This window comes from Rattus norvegicus, chromosome 18, assembly GCF_021556685.1.
Source record: "Rattus norvegicus strain SHRSP/BbbUtx chromosome 18, alternate assembly SHRSP_T2T, whole genome shotgun sequence".
Classification (NCBI taxonomy): domain Eukaryota; kingdom Metazoa; phylum Chordata; class Mammalia; order Rodentia; family Muridae; genus Rattus; species Rattus norvegicus.
Window position 1 is genome coordinate 75,536,920 of NC_141551.1, and position 23,256 is coordinate 75,560,175.

A 23,256-nucleotide genomic window follows, 5' to 3' on the forward strand; every position below is an offset into this window, starting at 1 on the left:
TGGAAAAGCTGGCTCTACCAGCTCTGCTGGCCCGAGCCTCACAGCCCATTCCTCCTTCCACAGGCCCCGAAGTCATAGGGCCTGGCCTCCCTGATCTCTTAACTGTACTGTTCTCTGAATTGTGCGCTGACAAATGCTAGACCCCCAGAGTCACCGTTCTTCCTGTTTACCGAGGGAGAGCCAGAGCCTCCATGGGTAGCACCTGTCTAGCGCTTCCCTACAGATTTCCGAGTTTTCGATCATGGCTTCCAGTGAGCCTTTCCAATGGGCTGTTTCACAAACATAATCTTTAAGGTGAACTCTTTAATAACAGCTGTAGACACTATAATTAATAGGAAATGAAATTCACACCTATAAATTGTAAAATTCAGCGGTTTTAAATACAGTCTCAGAGGTGCACAGTCATTACCACAATCTAATTTTAGAACATTTTCTTCACCCAGACAGAACCCCTATGACCATACCGGCTAAGGATTCTCTTAATTCCTTTCTCCCCTTCAGCCCACAACATCATTTCTCTATTACACTTTTTATCCGTTGTGATTTGCCTAGTCTTGACATAACATATAAGTAGGATGTGTTATAAACTCTTTCAGGTCTTTTTTCCCCCTCTTAGGATAATAGTTTCAAGGCCCTTCATTGTTGTAGCATGGATTGACCACAGAACAAATCCTGGTATATGCCTGTACCCTGCTTCCTTTGCCCTGTTGGACAATTGGACACTTGTTTCATTTTGAAAACAATGTTGCTATAAACATTGTATTTGTTCCGTTGCTCTTTACACGTGTGCGGGTTCATCTCTTTGACTGTACACCTAGAGGTGAAGCGGTCCTTCATGTAGCAACTCTGTTCAACACTTTAAGGAACTCCCCAACTGTTCCGCCAACAGTTGAAATGCTATCAGAAATGCAGGAGGCTTCATATTCTTGCCCACTCACACCAGCATGTTCTTACCATCTTTATCACGGCCATCCAAATAGACTTGAAATGGTATCTCACTCACTGGAGTTCCATTACTATTAGATTACCTGAGGCACATCACTTAGAATGAGAAAGAAGGTGCATTTTTGGCTTGTGATTCTGGAAGTTCTGATCCAAAAATCATGTTCTGAGCCTGTAGTGAGGCAGGAGCTAGAGACAGAAGCACGCGGCAGAGTAAGCAGCTCAGGCAGAGTAAGCCACTGACCTCGTGAGCCTCTCTCAGCTGACTCCACCTCCCTGCAAGTTCCCGTGGACCTCAGGAGGATGCCCTTCGGAGCCATAGGAGTGACTGGATAGACTTCTCCAAGGTTCGAGCTTACTAATAAAGAGAGTGCAGGCAGTCAGGAGAGGTGTTGAGGACAGAGTGGTCGTGTGCATTCTGGAGGGTTCTTGGGCTTGAGAAAGCTGCCCAGAGCTTTTGATCCACGTCTCCCCAAGGACTAGCAATGCAGCACCATCTGCTCGGGTGTTAATTGGCATCTGTGCATCTTCCTTGGAGAAATGTCTAGTCCAGTTTGTTGAGCATTTTAGGGGGTGGCGGGTGGGAGGGTGAGTGTCTTTCTGTTGTTGAGTTACATTGTTTTGTTTTGTTTTGTTTTGTTTTGTTTTGTTTTGTTTTGTTTTGTTTTGTTTGAGGCAGGCTCTTTCTATGTGGCCCTGGCCTGGAGCTTTCTATGTGGACCTTGAAATCATAGAGATCTGCCTGCCATGCACTGTCCTGCCAAGCCATGTATCTGGCAGCCTGTTGTTGAGTTTTTAAAGTTCTTTATATGATCTTGATGCAATTTCCTAATCAGGTGTTTAATTTGCAAATACTTTTCCCATTCTGTAAATAACCTTTCCACTTTTCTTGATGGTATCTTTCAGTGCGCAGAACCTTTACATTTTAATGAAATCCACTTTACCTAATTTTTTTCCTTTTGATGTTTATGCCATGGGTATCATATCTAAGTAATAATTGCCTAAACCAAGTAATAAAAATGTAATCCTGTGTATATTGAGAGTTTTTTTGAAATACCAGCTCTCAAGTTTACTCCATGATCCAATCAGAACCTTTAAAGTCAGGACTTCTCTCTATAGCCCTGGCTGTCCTAGAACTATCTCGAGCTCACCTGCCTCCTGAGCCCTAGAATTAAAGGCATGATGAGCCTTCACCGTCAGCCCTGAATCAATGAGGTGTAAGCTAGGAGTCCATTGTTCTCAATTAGGTATCCAGCTGACCCAGCACTGGTTGTTGAAAAGATTATTTTTTTCTCTTAGAGATTGTCTCGATATTCTTAATGGAGATCAGCTGGCCACAAATCAAGTGTTTTATTCCATGTGTTTGTATTGGTTCTATTGATCTTCTATGTGTTGGTCAGACTTTGGGTCACGGTGATAAAAGGCCTGCATGAGCAGCTGAAGGAGGGAAGGTTTACTTTAGTGCAGGGCTTCAGCCAGCCATGGCTATAGAGCACATGGCAGGGCAGAGCAGGTCACAACACAGCACCAACAACAAGAGAGAGTACATGCCTGCTCTAGTGGAGTCTTATTCCTATACGTCTGAGCCCCAGCTCATGCAATGGTACCACTCATACCAAGGCTGGGCTTCCCCTCTTAGTTACATGTCTCTGGCCACTCCCAGAAATGTGATTTAGCCATCTATGGATGGCCACCCATTTGGGGGTCAAATGACCCTTTCAGATATCCTGAATATCAGGTATTTATATTATGATTCATAATAGTAGCAAAACAACAGTTATGAAATAGCAATGAAAATAATTTTGTTTGTGGGGGTTACCACAACCTGAGGAACTTTATTAAAGGGTCACATGAGGAAGGTTGGGAACCCATTGTCTCAGGTACTTCTCGATCCAACACAATGGACATGATTAGTCCTCACAGTGTACCAAGCACCACACTAGGAAGCTTGAAATTAGAAAGTGTGAGTCCTCCAGTTCTTCTTTTCAAGATTGGTTCTTTTGGGTATGTTTTATATATTCCTGGCCTTGTTAATACCACTCTTTTTTTTTTTTTCTTTTTTCGGAGCTGGGACCGAACCTCTTTTGGGTATTTTTTTTTTTTTGGTTCTTTTTTTCGGAGCTGGGGACCGAACCCAGGGCCTTGCGCTTCCTAGGTAAGCGCTCTACCACTGAGCTAAATCCCCAGCCCCTCTTTTGGGTATGTTATGTCTTCCACATGTCCAAATACTTTTAGGAACCAACTTGGTAGTTGCTTTGAATCTGTAGAGGAACTCAGGGAACATTTCCATTTTAAGGACAAGTCCTGCAATCCATGAACACAGAATGCCTTCATCCACTTGTATCTTCTTTAATTTCTCAACAATATTCCGAGTTTTCATATCTTTTGTTTACTTTATTCTTAAAGTATTATATCCCTTCATTGTGTTATTAGTAGAATTGGGTTTGTTTTTTTTTTTTTTTTTACTTTATTTCCAGATCGATTGTTCACTGCTGTGCTTTAAAAATAACATTTGTTTTGTGTTATGATGCTGTCTTTAAACTGTGCTGAAGTCACTCATCAGCTCTAGGGAATTCTAGGTAAATTCTGTCTATGAATAGAAATGTTCGAACATCCTCCTCGCCTTCTTGCCTGTGCTCAAATGTGAACATGAACGTTCTTGATTTTCTCTTAGCTCTGGGGCAGGCTAGCCTGCCTTAAGCCGTCAAGTACAGTCTAGCTGGGGTGCTAGCTGGGGTGGTCCTAATTTGCTGAGTCTTATTTTTACTGGTTTCGGTGTTGTGATGATTGCATTGCTCTTGGCCTTTTTTTTTTTTTTTTTTGGTTCTTTTTTTCCGGAGCTGGGGACCGAACCCAGGGCCTTGCACTTCCTAGGCAAGCGCTCTACCACTGAGCTAAATCCCCAACCCCCGCTCTTGGCCTTTAATGTTGTGTACTCCAATAACTTGTTTTCAGATGTGACCACGACTTCGCATGCCTGTAGTTCACCTTGGTGGCTCTGGTTGTATAATTCTTTTTTTATGTTACTGATTATAGATTGCTGGTATTTTTAATGGATTTTTGTCCTCTTTATGATGGACTTTGAGCTGTGAACTTATTCTTATGCCTTCTTGGGGGGTGTGGGTTTTTACTGGTCTGTTAGAGTAAGGTGAGATGTGCTCGTTCATACCGTTCTTAAATAGTATGAAAGGTTGCTATAAATTCCATGGACATTTGGTAGAATTCATGAGTGAAGAAAGCATGAGGCCTGGAATCTCCTTGCTGGGCATCTTAGAAATTAATTCAATACCCTTGTTATAAGTTATTTGGAGTTTCTCTTCCCTCTTAAATAAGTTCTTATAGTTTGTTTCTTCCTTGGAACCTAACTATACCATCTAAAGTCTATTAATTCTGGATTTGGCCACTCATAGGATTCACAGATCATCTTTTCTTAAAAATTTATTTTAAAACCCAGTCGCTGTTGCCGATGCCAAGAAGTGCTTGCTGACAGGAGCCTGATATGGATGTCTCCTGAGAGGCTCTGCCAGAGCCCTACTGATACAGATGAGGATGCTTGCAGCCAACCATTGGACTGAACGTGGGGACCCCAATGGGGGAGTTAGAGAAAGGACTGAAGGAGCTGAAGGGGTTTGCAGCCCCATAGGATGTACCCAGTTTTTAGTGGGTTATTTGGTGTGTGGGTGACTTCTCGAGTTCTTTATATATTTTAGATAGCAGCCTCTGTTGGATACGGGGTTGGTAAAGATCTTTGCTCAGTCAGAAAAAGATTATTTTAGGTTGACAACCTATGTTCACATTCAAGCTCACGTAGTTATACACGTATAAAAACTAAAAGCTGGGGTTGGGGATTTAGCTCAGTGGTAGAGCGCTTGCCTAGGAAGCACAAGGCCCTGGGTTCAGTCCCCAGCTCCAAAAAAAAGAACCAAAAAAAAAAAAAAAAAAAAAAAAAAAACTAAAAGCTAAGGTCTACATGTGAGAAAAAGCATGCGAGTTTTTTTTTTTTTTTTCCTTCTGAGCCAGGGTCACTTCAGATAATATTTTCAGATCCATCCGTGAGAGCTTAGAGAAGGAAGCGTGCAATAGAATGGGGGCGTGGTGTCGGGAAAGTGTCGGGAAGGTAACATCACATGTGGCATGAAACTGAAAAGGTGAGCTCTAAGGGCAGAAGGGGACATGTAGGGGGAGGGACATGGTTGTGGGGGACAAGAGAGGGTCAGCCCGAACAGAGTAGAAGAAAAGGCCACAAGGAGACCTGTTAGCTTGGTAGACTAATATAAAAAATGCCTTAAAGCATTTTAGAACAGTTTTCAATGTACAGAAGAATTGCAGGGAGGACCCAGAGGGTTCTCATACAGCCCACAGTCCTCTCCCTGGTCTGGGACACGTAATGTTCCCCTGGGGTATTTTTGTAAGGAATGAGCCGATGCTGACACATTGTAATTAAGAGCGCCTGTGGTTTATTCAGGTTTAGTTTTCCCCGCTGTTCTTTCTAACCTGAAGTTCCAAGACCTCATCCAGGGCAAGGCCTTCCACTCATCTGTGATGCCTCCTTCTTTTTTTTTTTTTTTTTTTTTTTTTTTTGGTTCTTTTTTTCAGAGCTGAGGACCGAACCCAGGGCCTTGCGCTTCCTAGGTAAGCGCTCTATCACTGAGCTAAATCCCCAGCCCCATGATGCCTCCTTCTGACCGTGCTAGCCCCTCTGACTGTCCTGGGTTTTGATGGCCTTTTGCTTTTGAGGACCGACGGCCGTTGTTTTACAGAGTGTCCCTTGATGGGGATTTTGTTGTTTGTTGAGCTCTCTGTCATTAGACCCAGAATCTGACCCTGAAAGGGAAAACCACAAGGGCAGTGTGCCGTTTCTATCCATCACACCAGGCGCCCACGCTGGCCACCGTGACTTGCCACTGGTGATGACCTCCAAGGAGAGAAGTGTGTCCAGAGACCCCACTGTGAAATCGCTCTCCTGCTTTCCCACACTGTACCCTTGGGGGGAAGTTCCTTATGCATGCATACCCCATGTGCAGAAGATGAAGAATTGTGCCCCCCTCCTTGAGAGTGACGAGCTCAGATAACTCCTTTGGTATTCTTCTTCGTGGAAGTTCTGTCTGTCAAGTGTTTACTCTGGCATCTGTTTACATCAGTGGATGTTTATCTTGTGCTGTTTTGTTTTCTTGCTCAGATTGTCCCGGCTTGGCCACTGGCACATGTCCCGGTTGGTTCCTGTCTCCTTCAGCTCCATGTTTGTGGGACTTGTCCGGCTTCCTGGATTTCTGCCCTTACGCAGTGCTCAGACTCATCTTCCCATGTCTCCTGAGCTGAGTCCTAGACCAGAAACCTCCTGCGGGGATCCTTATCACAGTGGCCATTGCTAGTGGAAGATTCATAATCCCTCTTTCCTAAAGATCCACAGCAATGTCCCCCCTTTCCTTCACGATCTGAATAATTAGATTTTTCCCCCTACTTAAAGATGTATTGATCTTGTTGATCTTTTCAAAGGCCCAGCTTTCTGCTTGCTTGCTTTCTGTCTGTCTTCCTTCCTTCCTTCCTTCCTTCCTCCCTTCCTTCCTTCCTTCCTCCCTTCCTTCCTTCCTTCTTTCCTTCCTTCCTTTCTTCCTTTCGCTCATCTTCTGTCCACTTTTTTCTGCTTGCTCGGGTTACATTTGAACTTTTTTTTCCCTTTTAGTTTCTAGTGATGCACGTTTAAGTTAATGCATTTCCCTTTAGGGGTTTAGACCTCTAAGTTTCCCTGTGCGTGCTGCTGCCACATTCTGTAAGATTTGGTATGATGTACTTTAGTCTCCATGTGAGTGTATGTTTTCTCACGACTCTTTCTTTTCGTGTGTGTGTGTGTGTGTGTGTGTGTGTGTGTGTGTGTATGTTTGTAATTACACATGGTTGAGGGGGAGCATACATCTGGAGGCTGAGGAGGCAGGAAGATATCTGCCTTCATCACTGACTTATTGCCTTGAGACAGGATCTCTCACTGAGCTGGCAGTTCCTCATTTCAAGAGACGGGGGGGAGGGGAGGGGAGAGGAGGCAGATGACAGACAGATTAGTTGAGATGATCTATATTATTATACATGTATCTTTTTTGAACTATATAGTCGTCTAATTGTTGTTGTTGAATATATGAATCAAAATGAAGTTCACTTTTAGGTGAGACAGGGTTCTGCTGTGTGGTCCAGGCTGTCCTGGAACTTGTGGCAATCCTCCTGCCCCAGTCTTTTGAATGATAGGATCCCAGACACGAGCCACATCCCCAGCTGAGCATAATGTACTTTTGCTTACTGGTCTAAGAATTTTGTATTTCGATTAATTTCTCTTTAAGCTTTAATAGGTGAAGGTGATGGCCTCCCTCGGTGTTTACTGTCCTCTGGCAGACATAAAGACTGAGGTCACCAATGGAGTGACAATTTATTTTGCTGAAAGTTGTGGAAACTAAGGAGTTACATACCTGTGAATTTCCCAATGACATTCTTCCTGTAAAGAGTACTTGATTATTTCTCTTATTTGATAGTTTTATCATAATAAGCACTCTTAAACGTCTGACGGTTTGTGTTATTATAAGCACTTGGGTTTACACACATTAGAAGAGGTCCTATCTCTCCTGTGTTGATAGGGACTGCCGGGAGATGGCTCAGGCTGGTCGCTCCTTTCTTTGATAAGTACACTTCTGGAAAGGTGACCTGCACCAGGCTATGTTCACGTCTTTCCGTGTGCCTAGAATCAGTTCTTCCAGGAAAAAGGAGTCAGCTGTTTGAGTTGAGTGCTGGTGGGAAAGAGGGGCTTTCCCCTTCCCTATATATACTCTATTATATAGTATCTTGCTTGCTGGCCTAGCTAGACCCAGTAAGGCAACTTTGGGAGGGGTCTGTGTGTGTGTGGGCGCTCACGCGCACAGGCAAGCTCATGTTCCTGCCTGTGTGCATGTCACCACACCCAGCTGAACTTTTCAGTGTAGACAGTGAATTCTGAATGGGGTGGCTTGGTATTTCTATTAGACATTTTAAAATAGAATAGGCACTGATCAGAAAATTTACATAATTCCTTTTCTCTTTGAAATTTCTTTGTTATCCCAAGAAATTTTTCTTCTATTCTTCTGTCCCACTAATTTATGCTTGATTATCTACCGGGCTTCTGTGTAAAGTTTAGATAAGTTTAATTTGAAATATTTTCATATGGCTATAAAACCTCGGTTAAAAGTCACTCCTGGATTGTGGCCAGTGGTATTTCCAGTTTGACAACTGGAAAGAGCTCCAGAGGTAGGAACACTGGCACACGCTTGTAATGACATCACTCAGGAGACCGGGGTACGGAAATCTCTTAAGTCTGAGAGTTCAAGACCAGCTTAGGCAACACAGACAGACAGACAGACACACAGACACAGACACAGACACACACACAGAGAGAGAGAGAGAGAGAGAGAGAGAGAGAGAGAGAGAGAGAGAGAGGCATACATCATTGGAGATGTATTGAAACAACCATCCCTACATTGTACAAATGACTAAAATGAGCCAGCTGTGGTGTCAGACTTCTGTAATCGCCTCTCCCCAGGCTGAGGCAGGAAAGGCAAGAACTGAGCTTAAACTAATCTATATAGCAAGACCCTGTGCCCAAAGCAAGAAGGCAAACGAACAAAACAGAACAGCAAATATCAAGAGAGTGGCTGCCGAGAGTTTTCATGGGACAGGCACACACATGTGCACACAGCAACCGCTTCCCAAAGAAGAGGACACAGGGGAGGGGAGCAGGGCTGAGGCTGGAGGAGGGGAGGGAAGGTCTAGGTCTGATGTGATTGAGACACACTATATACACGTAGAAATAAAAATTATATAAAAACATGGAGCTATTAAAGAACTACATTTTTAAATAAAAACAAAAATGGCTACTGCGGATTATAGAATTTACCTCTTAAGAATTCTACATCGAGTTATTACAACGTCTACCAAGTTATGACTGAAATATAGGTACAGAGGTTGGTCGATAACTGCAGGTCATGCAGGATAAGCATCTTACAAACCCTTCGTTTAATGAAAGGTACTTATTGCTCAGTGACCTGGAAAATGTCTTCTTTGTCTGCTTTTTACTGCTACAGATGTCAACACCATCATGAGCTTCGCTCACACACAGATCCAATGCTCCGTCAGTGAAAGCAGCCAGGTGTAGTGAGGCCGCCGAGGTGAGGAGGTGAGGAGAGGGCTCTTTGACCTCTCCCTAGGTCACGTGTCAAGAGTAGCTCAACCAGGAGAATCATTTAGGTAATCTGTTTGCTGGGAGTTCCATATGAACAGTTTCTGATTCCGAGTAAAGTGAACAACGGGAGAGCACTTGATAGGCAAGATGTGTTATCTGGTCCTTAGAGCCATGTGGCTTCTCAGTGTTTGAAAGGTAGAAACATTCGTGGCATTGCCAAGGATCCTATGGCATCACCAAGGATCCTATGGCATCACCAAGGATCCTGTGGCATTACCAAGGATCCTGTGGCATTACCAAGGATCCTGTGGCATTACCAAGGATCCTGTGGCATTACCGAGTCGTACCTACTAAATCCTTCATTCAAAGGCCCCTTGTTTACTCTGATGTTAAGTGGAAAATAATTAATTTCTAGGTAAAATGCATTTCTCACCTCTCTGTTGGAGATGTGACCAGCATCTAACAGTAAACACGACCGGCTCTCTGATTGAGCGGCAGGCAGGTCACAAGGTCAAACACAAACCAGACTTCTCAGGCCAAGAAAAGTCTGAATTCCTTTGTCTTTCCAAATTGCTACAGGAAGGCACACGTTTTAGGAAAATTGTCCAAATAGTGAAAACTATGTCGAGCTGCGTGCCGACGAGTTGCCAGGTGAAACTGAGGTGGGAACCTTGCTGGGGAACTTGGGTACTGAGTGTGGGAGCTTCTGGGTGCTGAGTCTGCAGTGTGGGGTGCTGTGAGCAGAGGGAAGGGAGTTCCTCAGGTGAGTGTACGGTGATGCATCTTGCTGAGGAGACCCAAACAAGGATGGGAGAGAAATGCTCCCGGGGGCATTACTCACCCTTACGGTCTTTCAAGTCTTCCTTGAGAAGAAAGGGGTGTGCTCAAGGACTCGGCAGAAGTCAGCTACAGACGGGAAACATGAAGTAAATGTGTTACGATCTGATTGGATACCTACATTGGGAAAGGATCATGTAGAACTTGGACTGTAGGCTTTATCTCTTGTATTTTAGAGGTTTCCAACCCCTCTGAATGAAGACCAGTGTGCTCCGACTGGCTGCCCACTGATGGCACCCTGTCTTTGTTAATTTCTGAGAAGAAATGCTGGGGTGAAAGATCTTCACCTCTGACACCAGCAGAGATGAGCCAGAGCCCTTTCCAGGGCATTAGCTGGGCATAAATGTGACTGGCCAGACACTAACTCTTGGCCATACTTCTTCCCCTACTGTGTGTGTGTGGGCGGGGACGGTAGGTCTGACTAGTCACTGAATATAGAGTTTTGCCAACATTTCGAATTGTTCCTTTGTTTGGGTGTCCTGGGCAGAGGAGTTAGGCGAGAGGTTGGCTTTGCTCTGTGTGACCGGCAAGAAGTGGAACCAGCAGTCGCTTCTCAGGCAAGTCTGTCTTCACACAGTTCTCTGGGAGCCATTTTCCTTACGCCACTGGCCTTCTGTATGCGGACCCAGGCTAACACTGGTTACTTCTGGGAGGTTTTCTTAGAAACACAAATTCCTGGGATACGGCCCCAAACCCGAGAGCATTGAGGTGGTTTCTGACGCAGACCCCAGTGACTTGAGATGACCTGTCCAGTATAATGTCCAGATGCCGTAATGGCAGTTCTCGTGTAACATTCAACATTTAACTCTGGATACTTTCCAGCCCTGTTTCTTACCTCTTAATTATGCTGCAGACTAGTGTGAGCTAAGACTCTCAGGTCATACTGACCGTGGTCATCTCCTTGCAGCCTTCAAGAGGTGACCCGCAGGCTGTGGGCTGGGGTCTTCTGGAGGCAAACACAAGCTCTGGGAGCAGCTCCATGGGCAACCAGGTCAGGCCCAGGCTCTGTAGAAAATACAGAGCCGCCAGTTACTGTGCAGAGGCGGAAGCTGACTGCTCTTTTGAAAGGAAGCTGGTCCTCTTTTCATTTCCCCTGTTATTCCTTTCTTTCTTTCTTTCTAACTCAACTTGTATATAATTGCATCCTGACCTGACTGCTCCTCCCCCACACGTATCTCACGTCTCCCATCTGCGTCATGCTTCTCCTTCCTCCCTGCCTGTCCTCTTCCAACGTTGATGACTTTCCGGTTTGTTTTGGTGACCCATTTAGTTTACATCGGGGCCATCTGTGTTAGCATATGATTAGAACTGTCCATCGAAGCCTGCTGGGGGTCACCACTGGGTCCACAGCTGAAGACAGTGACTTCCCTTCTCCCTATCTATTGCAAATAGCTCAGCAGTGAGGGGTAAGGCTCCCTGAGCTCTGCTGAGGGACCCATTCCGGGGCAGACCCAGAGCAGGCATCTGACCAACACCACGAGCTTCATTCACCATGATTCGCTGGAAAGAGAACCCTCTCTGATTAAGCATTTGTGGTTATAAACATAAATATTTAGAAGGTTGCTCGCTGTGTTGTCGGTTTAGCTAAATAGCAATGTTGAGTTCCCCCTGTGGCCTTCCGTTCCCCCCCTGCCATGATAGGTTTTTGACCAGGCTTCAGTACCCAGCGTGGATTCCCTCCTATGGTATGGGGCAGTAAATCAAAAGCAGTTGGTCACCCCTAACAGAAGCGTCACTGTTCCACAAGTATCACAGTTGTCACAGTTCGTAAGATTCACAAACTTACAGTCAATGCCTTTTGCCTCCAGCCACCTGCACAGCGTCTTTCTGTTGCCTCTCGTCTGTGGGTCCTGGCGTGTGTTTACTTGGAGTTACTGTTGTAGGAGCCAGAAAACTTGTAAGAGGCCATGGTGGGTGCTTAAAGGAAGATAGTAAGTAGTCCATGGATAATGTGGTAGTCGATTCCGTGAGTGGAAAGGTTCAAGCAGGGAGGAGTAGGAAACATGGGGAAGATTAATCCAAACAAAGGGGATTTTTTTAAAGTCATCTGAGAACCTAAAACTTTAAAGCAAACATTAAAAATAAAATTTTATATGTTTTATATAGAATCCGACTCACTCAGTCCCAAGACTGCGGAGTGGACTTGATTACCGCACTGCTCCATGAGCACATTGTGCCGTCTTCTCACCATCTCTTCCCCAGAATTTACTCTCCCCCCGTCTCTTGCCTTGTAGTTTGGGGCCGAGTTCCGAAGGTTCTCCTTGGACCGCCACAAGCCTGGGAAGTTTGAAGATTTCTACCAGCTGGTGGTGCACACCCACCACATCTCCAACACCGAAGTGACCATTGGCTATGCTGATGTACACGGGGACCTGCTGCCCATCAACAATGACGACAACTTCTGCAAGGCCGTCTCAAGTGCGAACCCCTTGCTTCGAGTCTTCATCCAGAAGCGAGGTAGGGGGAAGCTGTGCACTCCGCTCCCGTAGCAGTCACTTAAGGAAAAGAGTAGAACTTTTAACTGTTGGTGTGAGACACTGAGATTCAGTTCTCTGGCCTTTCGTAGTAGACTTTAAAATTAATTCTCAGAGCAATGCTAATTTGTTTAAAGGTCTTAAAAGTAATCACGCTGCCTTTTTCACCTTAAATAGCGCTGACCTCTGCCCTATAAAGATGTAAGAAGAATAATGCAGATGCTTTCAGTCTTTTATGAAGAGTTAATAATGCTGGTATTTTGGGTATTTTGACTAGAGGCAAGTGAATTCGGTAACAAAGAGGCATTTGTCATCCTAAGAGCTAAACTTGAGGGCCCTAGTTAAGTGTGTACTTTTCACATCTTTGTAAGACTAGGGAAAATATTAACTTTAAATTTGGTTAACTTTAACCTCTAAAATCCTACCATTGTTGTAAGCAACCGATGTTTTGTCTTGAAATAGCTTACAGATGTAGGTATAGGTTGGTGGCTGAAGTCAGGAGGGGTTGGAGCGGGGTCAGCTTGGTCTCCTATGAACTCACCCTGCCTTCCTCTCAGAAATGCACTTCAGGTTTTTTCCCTCTCATCTAAGCTAGGCAGAGCCTTGTCATTTAGGAACATGTTAAAGGAAAGAGCTAGCTGCAAGGGAAGCTTAGAAGTAGAAAAAAGAGCACTTTTATAATCAGTTTACTAATCATTACCCTTTGCCTGGGACGGACCTACTTTGAACATCGTGAGCACTGTTGTGTGCAGTGTGCACGATCTGAGGAACCAGTAGAGAACCCCAGTAAAGCCATGCTCCAGAAAGCCATGCCAGCTGAGAAGGCCTTGGCATAGGTGTGTTTTCCCAGCATCCTTTGGTGTTACCTCGTTTTCTTCCTTGCTCTGCCCCAGTAGCAGCATGGCACTTACAAGTCTGGCCTTTTAGTGTGAGGTCATCTGTCATGTGACTTCAGATCCTTCTCGTGGCTTTTCACAGAAAGACCCAGGGTGAGGCGCTGTCAAGGGCTGAGTGAGGGCATGAAGAGCCAAGGTGGGAAGTTGGCCGTGAGACTCCGAACTGTTGGCCAGGCCTGTGTCTGTTCCCTGCACCCTAGTGTCATTGTTTGCAAAGTGGGGGTGACACGGCACTGCTCGAGTTACTGAGCATAACACATGGCATGCCGAAGGGCTGTCTGTGGCCTGTTGACTTGTGCCATTCTTATTTGTGGTCATGGGTGATGGAGGAGACCCTGACCTCACTTTAGTCCAGTTCTCTGGTGCAAAATGAGAACATGCCAGCATCTGTTCCATAGCAGAACCTGGGTGTTGCTGATGCTGCAGAGAGTTGACTAGTCCGTCCCTCGTAGGAGACACTGGAATCAGGACTCCCATGCTCCCTGCAGCCTACAGTGCCCTCTTAGCTCTTCTCTGTCCTCTGTGGTAGCCACAGCTGGTCCTGGTGCAAACCCCTGCATCCCACTACCCCTCCCTGGAACTCTGCTCAGACAGGCCAGTTTCAATCTGCTCTAATCAGTTCATGGTTTCCGCTGCTCGTCTGTCCTCTTCTTCTCTCTGGATGTTAACCTACTACAGATTCTTAGAGTGGCTTGTGATTCATCTCCACCAGACTATGGGGATCCCGGGGCTGGTTCTTGGCTATGCCACAGTGACCACAGCTCAGAGCCTCACTCACAGGGACAGGCAGAGGGTGAAGGTTCTGGAGAGTTGTCGCCCATGCACGTGGGCCTTGTTACCCGTCCTGAAAGAAGCTAATGTTTTCTGGCTGTGGAGTGGGGGCTCTGAGGTCCCAGTAGAGGCAGGCTATCTTGAGAGCCCCTTAGCATGGAGCTGCTGAACCTGGAGTGGGCGGGAGCTCGGGTCTGCATGTTCTAGGTGGGGCTGCGTCATCCTCACCCACAGTTCAGGTGGCTTCCCTCCTTCAGCATGTGGAGGCCCAGTCTCCCTGTCCATATTATTTCTTTTTCCTCTTCGTTAGTCTTCCTCTGCTGTGAGGAGCAGCGTGGTACTCACAAGACTGTGTTTTTCAGAGTGAGTTCGTCTGTCAAATGAACCCAGGTCCTTCTCGTAGGCCCCACCATCCTTTCTGAGGTGGGAAAGTGACATCTGCTTCCTGGATTTCTGTGCAATGCCCACATCTACGAACTCTCAGCCAGGGCCCGTGTGTCCTGTCCTGGCCTCTCATCACACCTCTGGATCGCTCAGAGCCGTCTTTTCACTCTCCTGTGCAGTTTTACTGGAGTAACTGTTGGGGAAGGGTCTAGGCATCTGTACGTCTGTGGACGGCTGGACACCTTTGTCTGCAGGACCGTCTTGTCGGCCCATAACCATGAAGATCAAGTGTCCATTGATCTGGAGAGGCCAGTTCTTATTGAACCCTCATCATGGTGCTACCACCATGAGTCCTACCCAATGAGGCCCAGGTCACTTCCTGTAGTGTGTGTGTGTGTGTGTGTGCGTGTGTGCGTGTGTGACTCTCTCCTGTGCACTTCTGGTTGTTGCATGGGAGTGCCCCTGGAGGCTAGAAGAAGGTATCAGAAGCTAGAGGTGATTGTGAACAGTGCAGTGTGGGTGCTGGGAAGGGCAGTAAATGCTCCAAAATGAGAGCCGTCATTCCAACCCTAGCTGACACGGGTTTTTAAGAAGAAACTATATGACCATCTTCATAAATGTATGAAGCCCCCAGCTCTGCTCAAAACACTCAGTCTGCCTCTTACAATAATAGTCTCTTGCCTCCAGACACACAAGGACATAACAATAAGGTGAAAAATGAAGCGGGCCTGGGTCGGGGTAAGTCCCCACGTAAAGACAGCACTCAGCACCATTCACAACAGCCCAAGAGTGAACACAGCCCAAGAACCTACCTGCCAGGGACCAGAGCACCAAGTGTGCATGCCCACAGGAGGGAATGCTACCCTGCTAAGTACTGCCCCATGGCGGTGGGTATCACAAATGGTTCGCTGAGGGAACTAAGCTGGGACACGGGGACAGATGTCCTGCTCTTGTTATGGAAGGGGTCTGTGGTTGAGAGCATATCTGTTTGCTAATATCTACTTGCAACCCTGAGTCAATTCTTAGGGTGGTTTTCTGGTCACTGGTGCACTTGACATATACGTTTCTGGCTGAGGACATACAGCAAAGCACCTCGAGTTGTCTGAGTTCCTGCTGGCATCTGTCTCTTGCACACTCTGTCCACCGACTCCGTTGTCATTTTTGTGTTGCTTTCTTTTTTGTTGGTGATTTCCGTCTGTCCAGTGGCCTGGAGCCTAAGGCCTGAGTGCCCCCTAAGGTTCTCAGCCTAGGGCGTGGTGACCTGCCTCGTGGAGATGTTGTGTTAACAGACGTGTCGTTCAGGTCCACCGGCCATGAGCTCAGCAAGGTGGGATGCTAATTGGTTGTTGAAAGCATCATGACTGGAGTCTCGTGAAACCCAAGCATATCTTTCTCCAGGGCTCATGGCCCTGGCTTCACTAACTCACATTGCTCTTAGCGACTTCCCAGAAAGAAAGAGCCCCGAGTAATGAGAGTTTGGTGTGTGTGAAAACAAAGTCCAGGATGATCAAGTTCATAGAGACAGTAACAAAGTCCAGGATGATCAAGTTCATAGAGACAGTAACAAAGCGGTCAGAATGCATGGCTTGCATGCCTAGGTTGCAGCCCCAGTGAGTTTCAGTGGCTCATTTTCTTTTCGCTGCCTTCCCCTCCTACCTTCCCTAGCCGGTGCAGGAACACTCGGGACGCTGCTGGAAGTGAGGCCAGGAGGGATCCTCCTTGTGCCTCCTCCTATTTCTAGCAGAATAAACAGGAAGTACAAACACTAACATCATTACCACTAATTCATCAGGTCAGTCCTTCAAGCACCAGTGACGCCCATGATCTTGTCTACCTCCAGGCCCTGCCCAGAGCAAGGTGGGCTCCTGCCCGGGTGGGGGGTGGGGGTTCCTAACATTAGCTGTTCTGGGCACTTCGGGTTCCTAGAATGAACAAAGCACACTTAGCTGCAAATGCTTAGATGTATCCGAGTTTACGTTTGTCTGTGTTTTCATTTAATTGAGTTGCTGTGGAAAGTAAGGAGCGCTCTTCAGAGGAAGTGGAGCGGTTCCACTTTGGTTTCAGACTCTCCGAGAGTTTTAAGGATAAGAATGCTGCTCAGAGTGTTTCCCCTGGATTCTTAGCGTCAGCTCTTGGTAGGAGGGTTCCTTACCAGTGAGCAGCCTGAGCTCCCAGGTTACTCTCTCCTCAGAGGCTGCCTAGCGCTGCCTTTAAAGCACACTCTGCTCTCCGACCCCACTGTGTTGTCCTGCCCCGGTGCGTACAGGGACAGGCATGGAGCTGGCTCTCAACTCTCTGCTGGACAGGCTCCGCTGTGCAGCACGTGAGCTTTGGGGCCATCCCAGTTCCCAGAAACCTGCGTGTTTTGGAGATTTCCTTTCTGTCTTTTTTTTTTATGTTGGTTTTGTTTTGTTCTGTTTTGCTTTTTTCAAAAGGCCAAAAAGGCTCTCGCTACACTACCGTGGGAACGCGGAGAAAACAACAGGCCTGCAGCCCTGGCTCAGAGTAGGCGTGGGGAGAATGTGCTGAGGCAGCTTGTGAAGGGCTGCGTACCAGAGGCACCCACCACTCAGAGGAACGTGGCTGTCTGGGAGCCACTCACAGCCACCCCGTAGGCCTCAGCTTGTCTGCCTTGTGTCCTTGTGCCCTTGCTGGCCAGCTTGTCTAGGATTAGCCTTCTCCAGCAGCCCTATCGGGGACCTGGTGTGCAAATGGTGAGATTTTCACACCTGCTCAGCTAATGCTTTTCTTTCCCTCTGGTCTCGACTTCTCTCACACAGTCAGGCCTAGTGTTTATAATTTGACTTCTTGCTTTCGAAGTGCAATGCGTCAGAAATACACCTGACTGTGAAGTGCTCTATAAATTGTTGTTTTAAGATGTTTCTGTTTGTGACATATTTGTGTAGAGAAACTCGGGGGGAATAATCCCCTCCCCCAAGACAACATTCACCATTTGGCAGTGTTGTTCCAGACCTCGGATGTGCTAGCAATAAACAGGTCATTGTATCCATGCATGGAGATGGCCTTGGCCTGGCGCTATATTTTTGTCTTTTTGCAGCTGTGGGTTGATGAGCATCTCCTGTCACGATGAACCTAAATGCCACCAGCACCTTTGTGGCTGGTTTCCCCAGCCTTTCTTCATTCAGCTTAACAGAGCTGTCAGTTTATCTCTTGGGATAAACGAATTCTTGCCGGGTTTATTAGATCAGGGAAGGTGTATAAGTCCATGCTCCTGTCCTCAGTAGGACTTCAGCATTGTATCTGAGGCATCTTTGAACGTAGTTATGCCCTATGGAAACGCAGTCTTTAGATTTGTCTTCTCAGACACGATGGCGAAGACCAGTCTTCCTGCCAGAAGGACTGGGGCCATGCAGATGGTGGCCGTCCCCCAGCTGCTGCAAGCCCTGGGAACCTGCCTCCCGGGCAGGCACCTGGTGTTGACTTCCACGGATGCTCCTCTTGACCTCACTTTGTCAGCCTGTAGCATCTACCCTCCTGTCACATGTCATCTGGCAGTGTGGATACCGCTCATGTGAGCAGCTCACATGATGGCCTAATTAGTTGGCTGTCACTTGACCAGTGTGTTAGAAAGGCAAATGTCATCTTGTTTCTTCTCTCTGGCATCGGAATCGCTCACTGGGTGGGTGGCAGTAAATAGGTATATATATATATATATAAATTTAGGCTGATGATACCCTGGAGCCAAGGTGATGTGGATTTCTGAACAAAAACCATATAATAGATGGTCTAAGAGAGGGCTGTCCCCCTTACTTCCATAAATCATGTAATAGTCTAAGAGGGCTGCCCTCCTGACTTCCTGAGTAACTTAGGGTCCTGTCATGGGACAGTGATTTTACATGTAAGGAATTCTTCTAACAGCTACAGTGGCTGCTGGGTAACCTGCACCCTGTCTAGACCACTAAGAGGCCGCTCAATAACTAGGATACTGCCCATGGGATCTTGTCTCGTGGTGATCCATCTCAGATGTGCAAGCTAGAGGGTTCACTCCTTCCCCAAAAGCTCACTGGCCTCTCCTAGGTTCTGTGGTGAGGACATCAAGTGTGACATCAGCCCTCTCAGCATGGGGGCCACACGATAAATTACAACGGGCAGTGTGAGCCCAGCCATTGTGGGCATTGTCGAGAAAATCAAGCATGTGGTCATGCAGCTCTGGGGGCCACCGCAGAGCGGATGGTTGAGTGGAGCCTCCTGAGAAGCCAGCAGAGGCTGCTTACACAGAGAAGTCCAACAGAGGTGGTAGGCAGAGCAGGCCTCCTGCTGGTAGTGGACATGCAGGCTATGCTACCCAAAGGTGTCCAGTGGGGGCTCCATAGCTACCCACGTGGCCTGACAGGACCACAGGGGTTGGCTGGAGTCATTTGCTTTAACACAGAGATTTTAGACATGTGACCTCTCAAAAGTCATGGTAGTGTTTTGTCCCCTTTGACCCAGATGTAGGCTCCTAAGTCAGCCAGCTCAAACTTTATACCATAAAATCAAGAGCCCTCCGCAAGAAAACCTTCTCCTGTATAGGCCATCATCATCATTGTCGTCATCGTCATCATCAACATCGCTGTAACAGACTGCCACTCCCTGCTCAGGTGTTTAGTCCACCGCCAGAGGCACTCTGGAAGACTTGTCATGCACTCTCCATTAAGCCATGACTCTGAGGGTTGGTTCAGTTAGCCACTCGGTTACAGGACGCCTTTTCTTATTAGGTACCTACTTTGTGCTCCGAGCTCTGCTGCCTCCTAGGGATGTAAGGTTAGGCTAAGGCTCCTGCCCTCGAGCGGAGTGGCCTGCAGCTTTCTCCAGATGACAGGTGCTGTGCTCAGAATAAGCAGGGCATGCGCTGAAGGAAGGCCGGGTCAAAAGGCTACAGCGTGAGACCCGCCCAGGAGGCTTTGTGAGGAGGCAGTGCCCGTATCACTGGAAATGAACTGTGGGGTGAGAACAGGAGCCTCTGGGACAGGCACAAGGTCATGTAGGGTGTCAGGAAGGGAGTTGAGGTGCAGGTCAACTTAGGGGTGCCAGCAGAAGTTTGCACTGGGAAGACATGGTAGGAACGCTAGGAGCTGCACTCTCCATGAGTGCCTACAGACAGTAAGGGCTCAGTAGGGCCTGTAGACAGTAGGTGCTCACGTAGGAGCTGTCACATAGGTTAAGGAGCTCTGGGGAAAAGCTCATCTTCACCGGAGGCTTCAGGGAGGCAGAATGTGAGGCCCCCACAACAGGTGAGTTGGAGGTCGGACCAGGGAGACTTGGCATTCAGATTGCCTTGAATTGGGACATCTGTGGCATGGTCACGGCAACTACCCGAAGCTCGGGAACACAGCTCTCTCTCCACCAGAGGCTGGAGCTCCATGTGCAGCTGTTGGGCTACCAAGCTCAGGAGCCATTTAGATACCAAGCTGCTGGTAGTTCTGAATCCAAAGCCAAAACGTTGCTGGGCTGAGACAGGTAGGTGTTGGCTCTAGTTAGTCCCTGGGGGAAGACCTGGACACTGGCCCCGTGTTGTATCCCAGTCTATTCAAAAGGCTTGCGGTGTCAGAAGATACCTTGTTCAGATAGATGGTAGCCATGGAGCTTGTCAGTCAGTGCAGGCGGCACAGCTGGGCTCACGAACAGTTCACCCTGCAGTCGGGACTCACCAGAGAGAGAAGGAGAGAGAGAGAGATCTTGAGAAGCCACCTGGAGCAGGGAAGCTGCCTCAGGCCATGGTTTCCGGTTCCCTGCTGGAAACCACCTCCTTGGTACCTTTCTCCGTTCTGGTGCTGAGTTTGTAGTGCCCAGGTGCTTACTTGCCTTTTCCCGCTTTCCCTGTGTCCGGTTCCAGCCTGTCTCCTAGCATCGTGGGCAGCTTTCCCATGTCATGTTCGGCCTAGCCGTGCTCACAGAAGTCTCCAGAAATGCTCCTGGACCCCAGCTAAGCCGACCTCTCACTGTCTCTCTTTTCTCCTGTGCTCCCCTGCTCTTAAGTAACCGCAGGGGCACAGCTCAGTGGCCTCCATAGTTTACGGAGCACATCCCAGTTACACTCTCACTCAGCCCCCGTTGGGCCCTCAGAACACCCCACCTCAGTCTCTCTGTCCCATCCATATTATTCCCAACTCACTCTCCCAAAGCGCTGTCAACTCCCAGAGTCCCCCTCTGTAAGAATTCTGACATCAGGGCCCCTCAGACTTCATTCCCTGTGAGGGCCCTTATGTGATCTGGGTTTTCCTCAGCTCTCAGCCCCAGGAGTCTTGGGACATAGCCTGTGGCCCAACTTCCCCATGACTCAGCACACAGAGGCTCCTAAGCCGTCACCTGAGAGCACACAGAGCCCTGCTTTCTGCACGTTATGGTGAGGAGGTCGTTGCAGGCGTGATTCGCTTCTCTCCGTTCGGCGGAGTCCAGAGATACGAAAATTTCCACCATGAACACTTTTTCCAGAAATGCTCGGGAGAGTTGGATTTCCTCTTACACAGCACTTTTCTCTTCCTGTTTTGCCCTTATCTCTGTACCTCCCACCTCCCCTGTGGGAAAGTGGGTCAGCACAGGGGTCACCACCTGTGTGCAAGGCTCCTCCTCCTCCAGCCGCTCTACTGCAGTTAGCAAAGGCAGACAGAGGGCTGGGGTGAGGACGCCCACTGAAGTCAGAGCTGTTTATTTGGTTGTCGTTTTTCCGTGGCAGCGAACCAGGGTGTGTGTGCTCACCCTGGCCATGTCCAGCCACACGTTCCGGTTCCCACATGGAGCCGGCTACACGGATCCATGTGAGGACTGAGGTAGACTTTGGGAAATGATGAAGGCTAGTAGTGCCACTGACACAATGATCTGCTTTTTATAAGATATGAGTTTATCATCTTAGCCATTTTGAGATACACGTTCCAGTGGCAATCAGTGTGTCCACACTGTTAGGTGGGCGTCACTGCCGTCCACCTCAGAACTTTCCAGTCGTTGGTATATCAAGGTACAGATTACTGTAAAACATCTTTTATCTTTGATGTCTGTCGGTGGCCTTGTTGGATATTCCAGATCAAAGGCAAGGGATTATATTTTCTTTTTCAAAAAGCAAATCTCTTGGGAGATAATTGTCCCATGCTAAAATGTGTTCCTCAAGACCTGAGGCTGCCTTTCCCACTGTCTCATCCCTGCCTCCTGTGCACAGGTACTCCATGGGGAAGTCATAGGAAATATGGCGCTAAGCACCTCTGTGGTTTGCCTGGGGTTCACAGTGTGCACACTGGGGCCAGGAAGGCATTCCCCAGTTCCTGTCAGCACATGCAGAGCACTAGCCACGCCACTCCGATTATCATCGCTCTGGGTCTTTCTGAACCAGAAAAACATCCATTCTGGTAGGAAATGAGTTCTGGAGACTCGAGTGTTCTGCACTGAGTTTGCTAGGAGCAGGGCCCAGAACTGACAGCTCTAGCACTCCTGTTCCAGAAAGATCTGCCCGTCTGTCTGTCCCTCTGCATCATTCTCCTCACTCCTGTATGGGAGCGAGAAGGCCACAGCCAGGGGGTCAGATATGTGCTGTATACAGGTTTGGGAGTTCCTGCAGTTAGGACTGGGACCCTGCCAGATGACCTCAGTGGGGAGGGCAGACTCAGAGACCATCCAGAAAAATACCCTTAGCTGTGGGAATGGTCACGTGGCCCCTCGGTAAGAGGCACTGCCATAAGTATTGTAACTTCTACATCTGCAGGATTTCTCCCCAGCACTAGGGATAGAACTCAGTCGTGCATGCACGGCCGTGCTCCTCACTCAGCCAGATGCCCAGCTGTCAGGGTTGCTAACGATTCCTTAAGGATCAGATGGAATCCTTCATGTGGTCACGCTGACTTTGCATAAAAAGATGTGAAGGCACGTGCTTTTGGTGTTCTGGGTAACTCCTGGCACGAATTTAGACACAGATGACAGCGTTTAGACTCAAGGCTTAGACGGCTGGGATGTACATGCCGAAAAGCACTCCTGCATGTGAAGCAAGCCTCCCTGACGGTAGTCGCCACATGAACAGCTCCTCTACCCATGCCATGCACCGTCTGTGCCTCTGCACACCTGTGCTTAAGACCGATGAACCTCCCGCCAGTCTGAATCATAAAATTGAGAGATCTCCAGCTTTCTTGTTTCTGGGATCAGGCTGACACCTAATGAGACTTCTTTTTTTTTTTTTTTCATCTTTATTAAATTGGATATTTCTTATTTACATTTCAGTTGTTATTACCTTTCCCAGTTTCCAGGCAAACATCCTCCTAACCCCTCCCCCTCCCCTTCTTTATGGGTGTTCCCCTCCCCGTCCCATTACTGCCCTCCCCCCAACAATCACGTTCACTGGGGGTTCAGTCTTGGCAGAACCCAGGGCTTCCCCTTCCACTGGTGCTCTTACTAGGCTATTCATTGCTACTTATGAGGTCAGAGTCCAGGATCAGTCCATGCATAGTCTTTGGGTAGTGGCTTAGTCCCTGGAAGCTCTGGTTGGTTGGCATTGTTGTTCATATGAGGTCTTGAGCCCCTTCAAGCTCTTCCAGTCCTTTCTCTGATCCTTCAATGGGGGTCCCGTTCTCAGTTCAGTGGATTGCTGCTGGCATTCGCCTATGTATTTGCTGTATTCTGGCTGTGTCTCTCAGGAGAGATCTACATCCGGTTCCTATCGGCCTGCACTTCTTTGCTTCATCCATCTTATCTAGTTTTGTGGCTGTATATGTGCGGGGCAGGCTCTGAATGGGTGTTCCTTCTGCCTCTGTTCTAAACTTTGCCTCCCTATTCCCTC

General features: G+C 47.7%; 1 protein-coding gene across 1 annotated transcript in view; it reads left to right on the forward strand.

Annotated features, from left to right (window-relative positions):
• The window catches only part of Pard6g (par-6 family cell polarity regulator gamma), a 66,791-nt gene that overhangs the window by 18,059 nt on the left and 25,476 nt on the right, over positions 1-23,256 (forward strand). Inside the window, 1 exon segment of the mRNA NM_001100973.2 lies at positions 12,208-12,430. Coding sequence (NP_001094443.2) covers positions 12,208-12,430 — 223 coding nt within the window.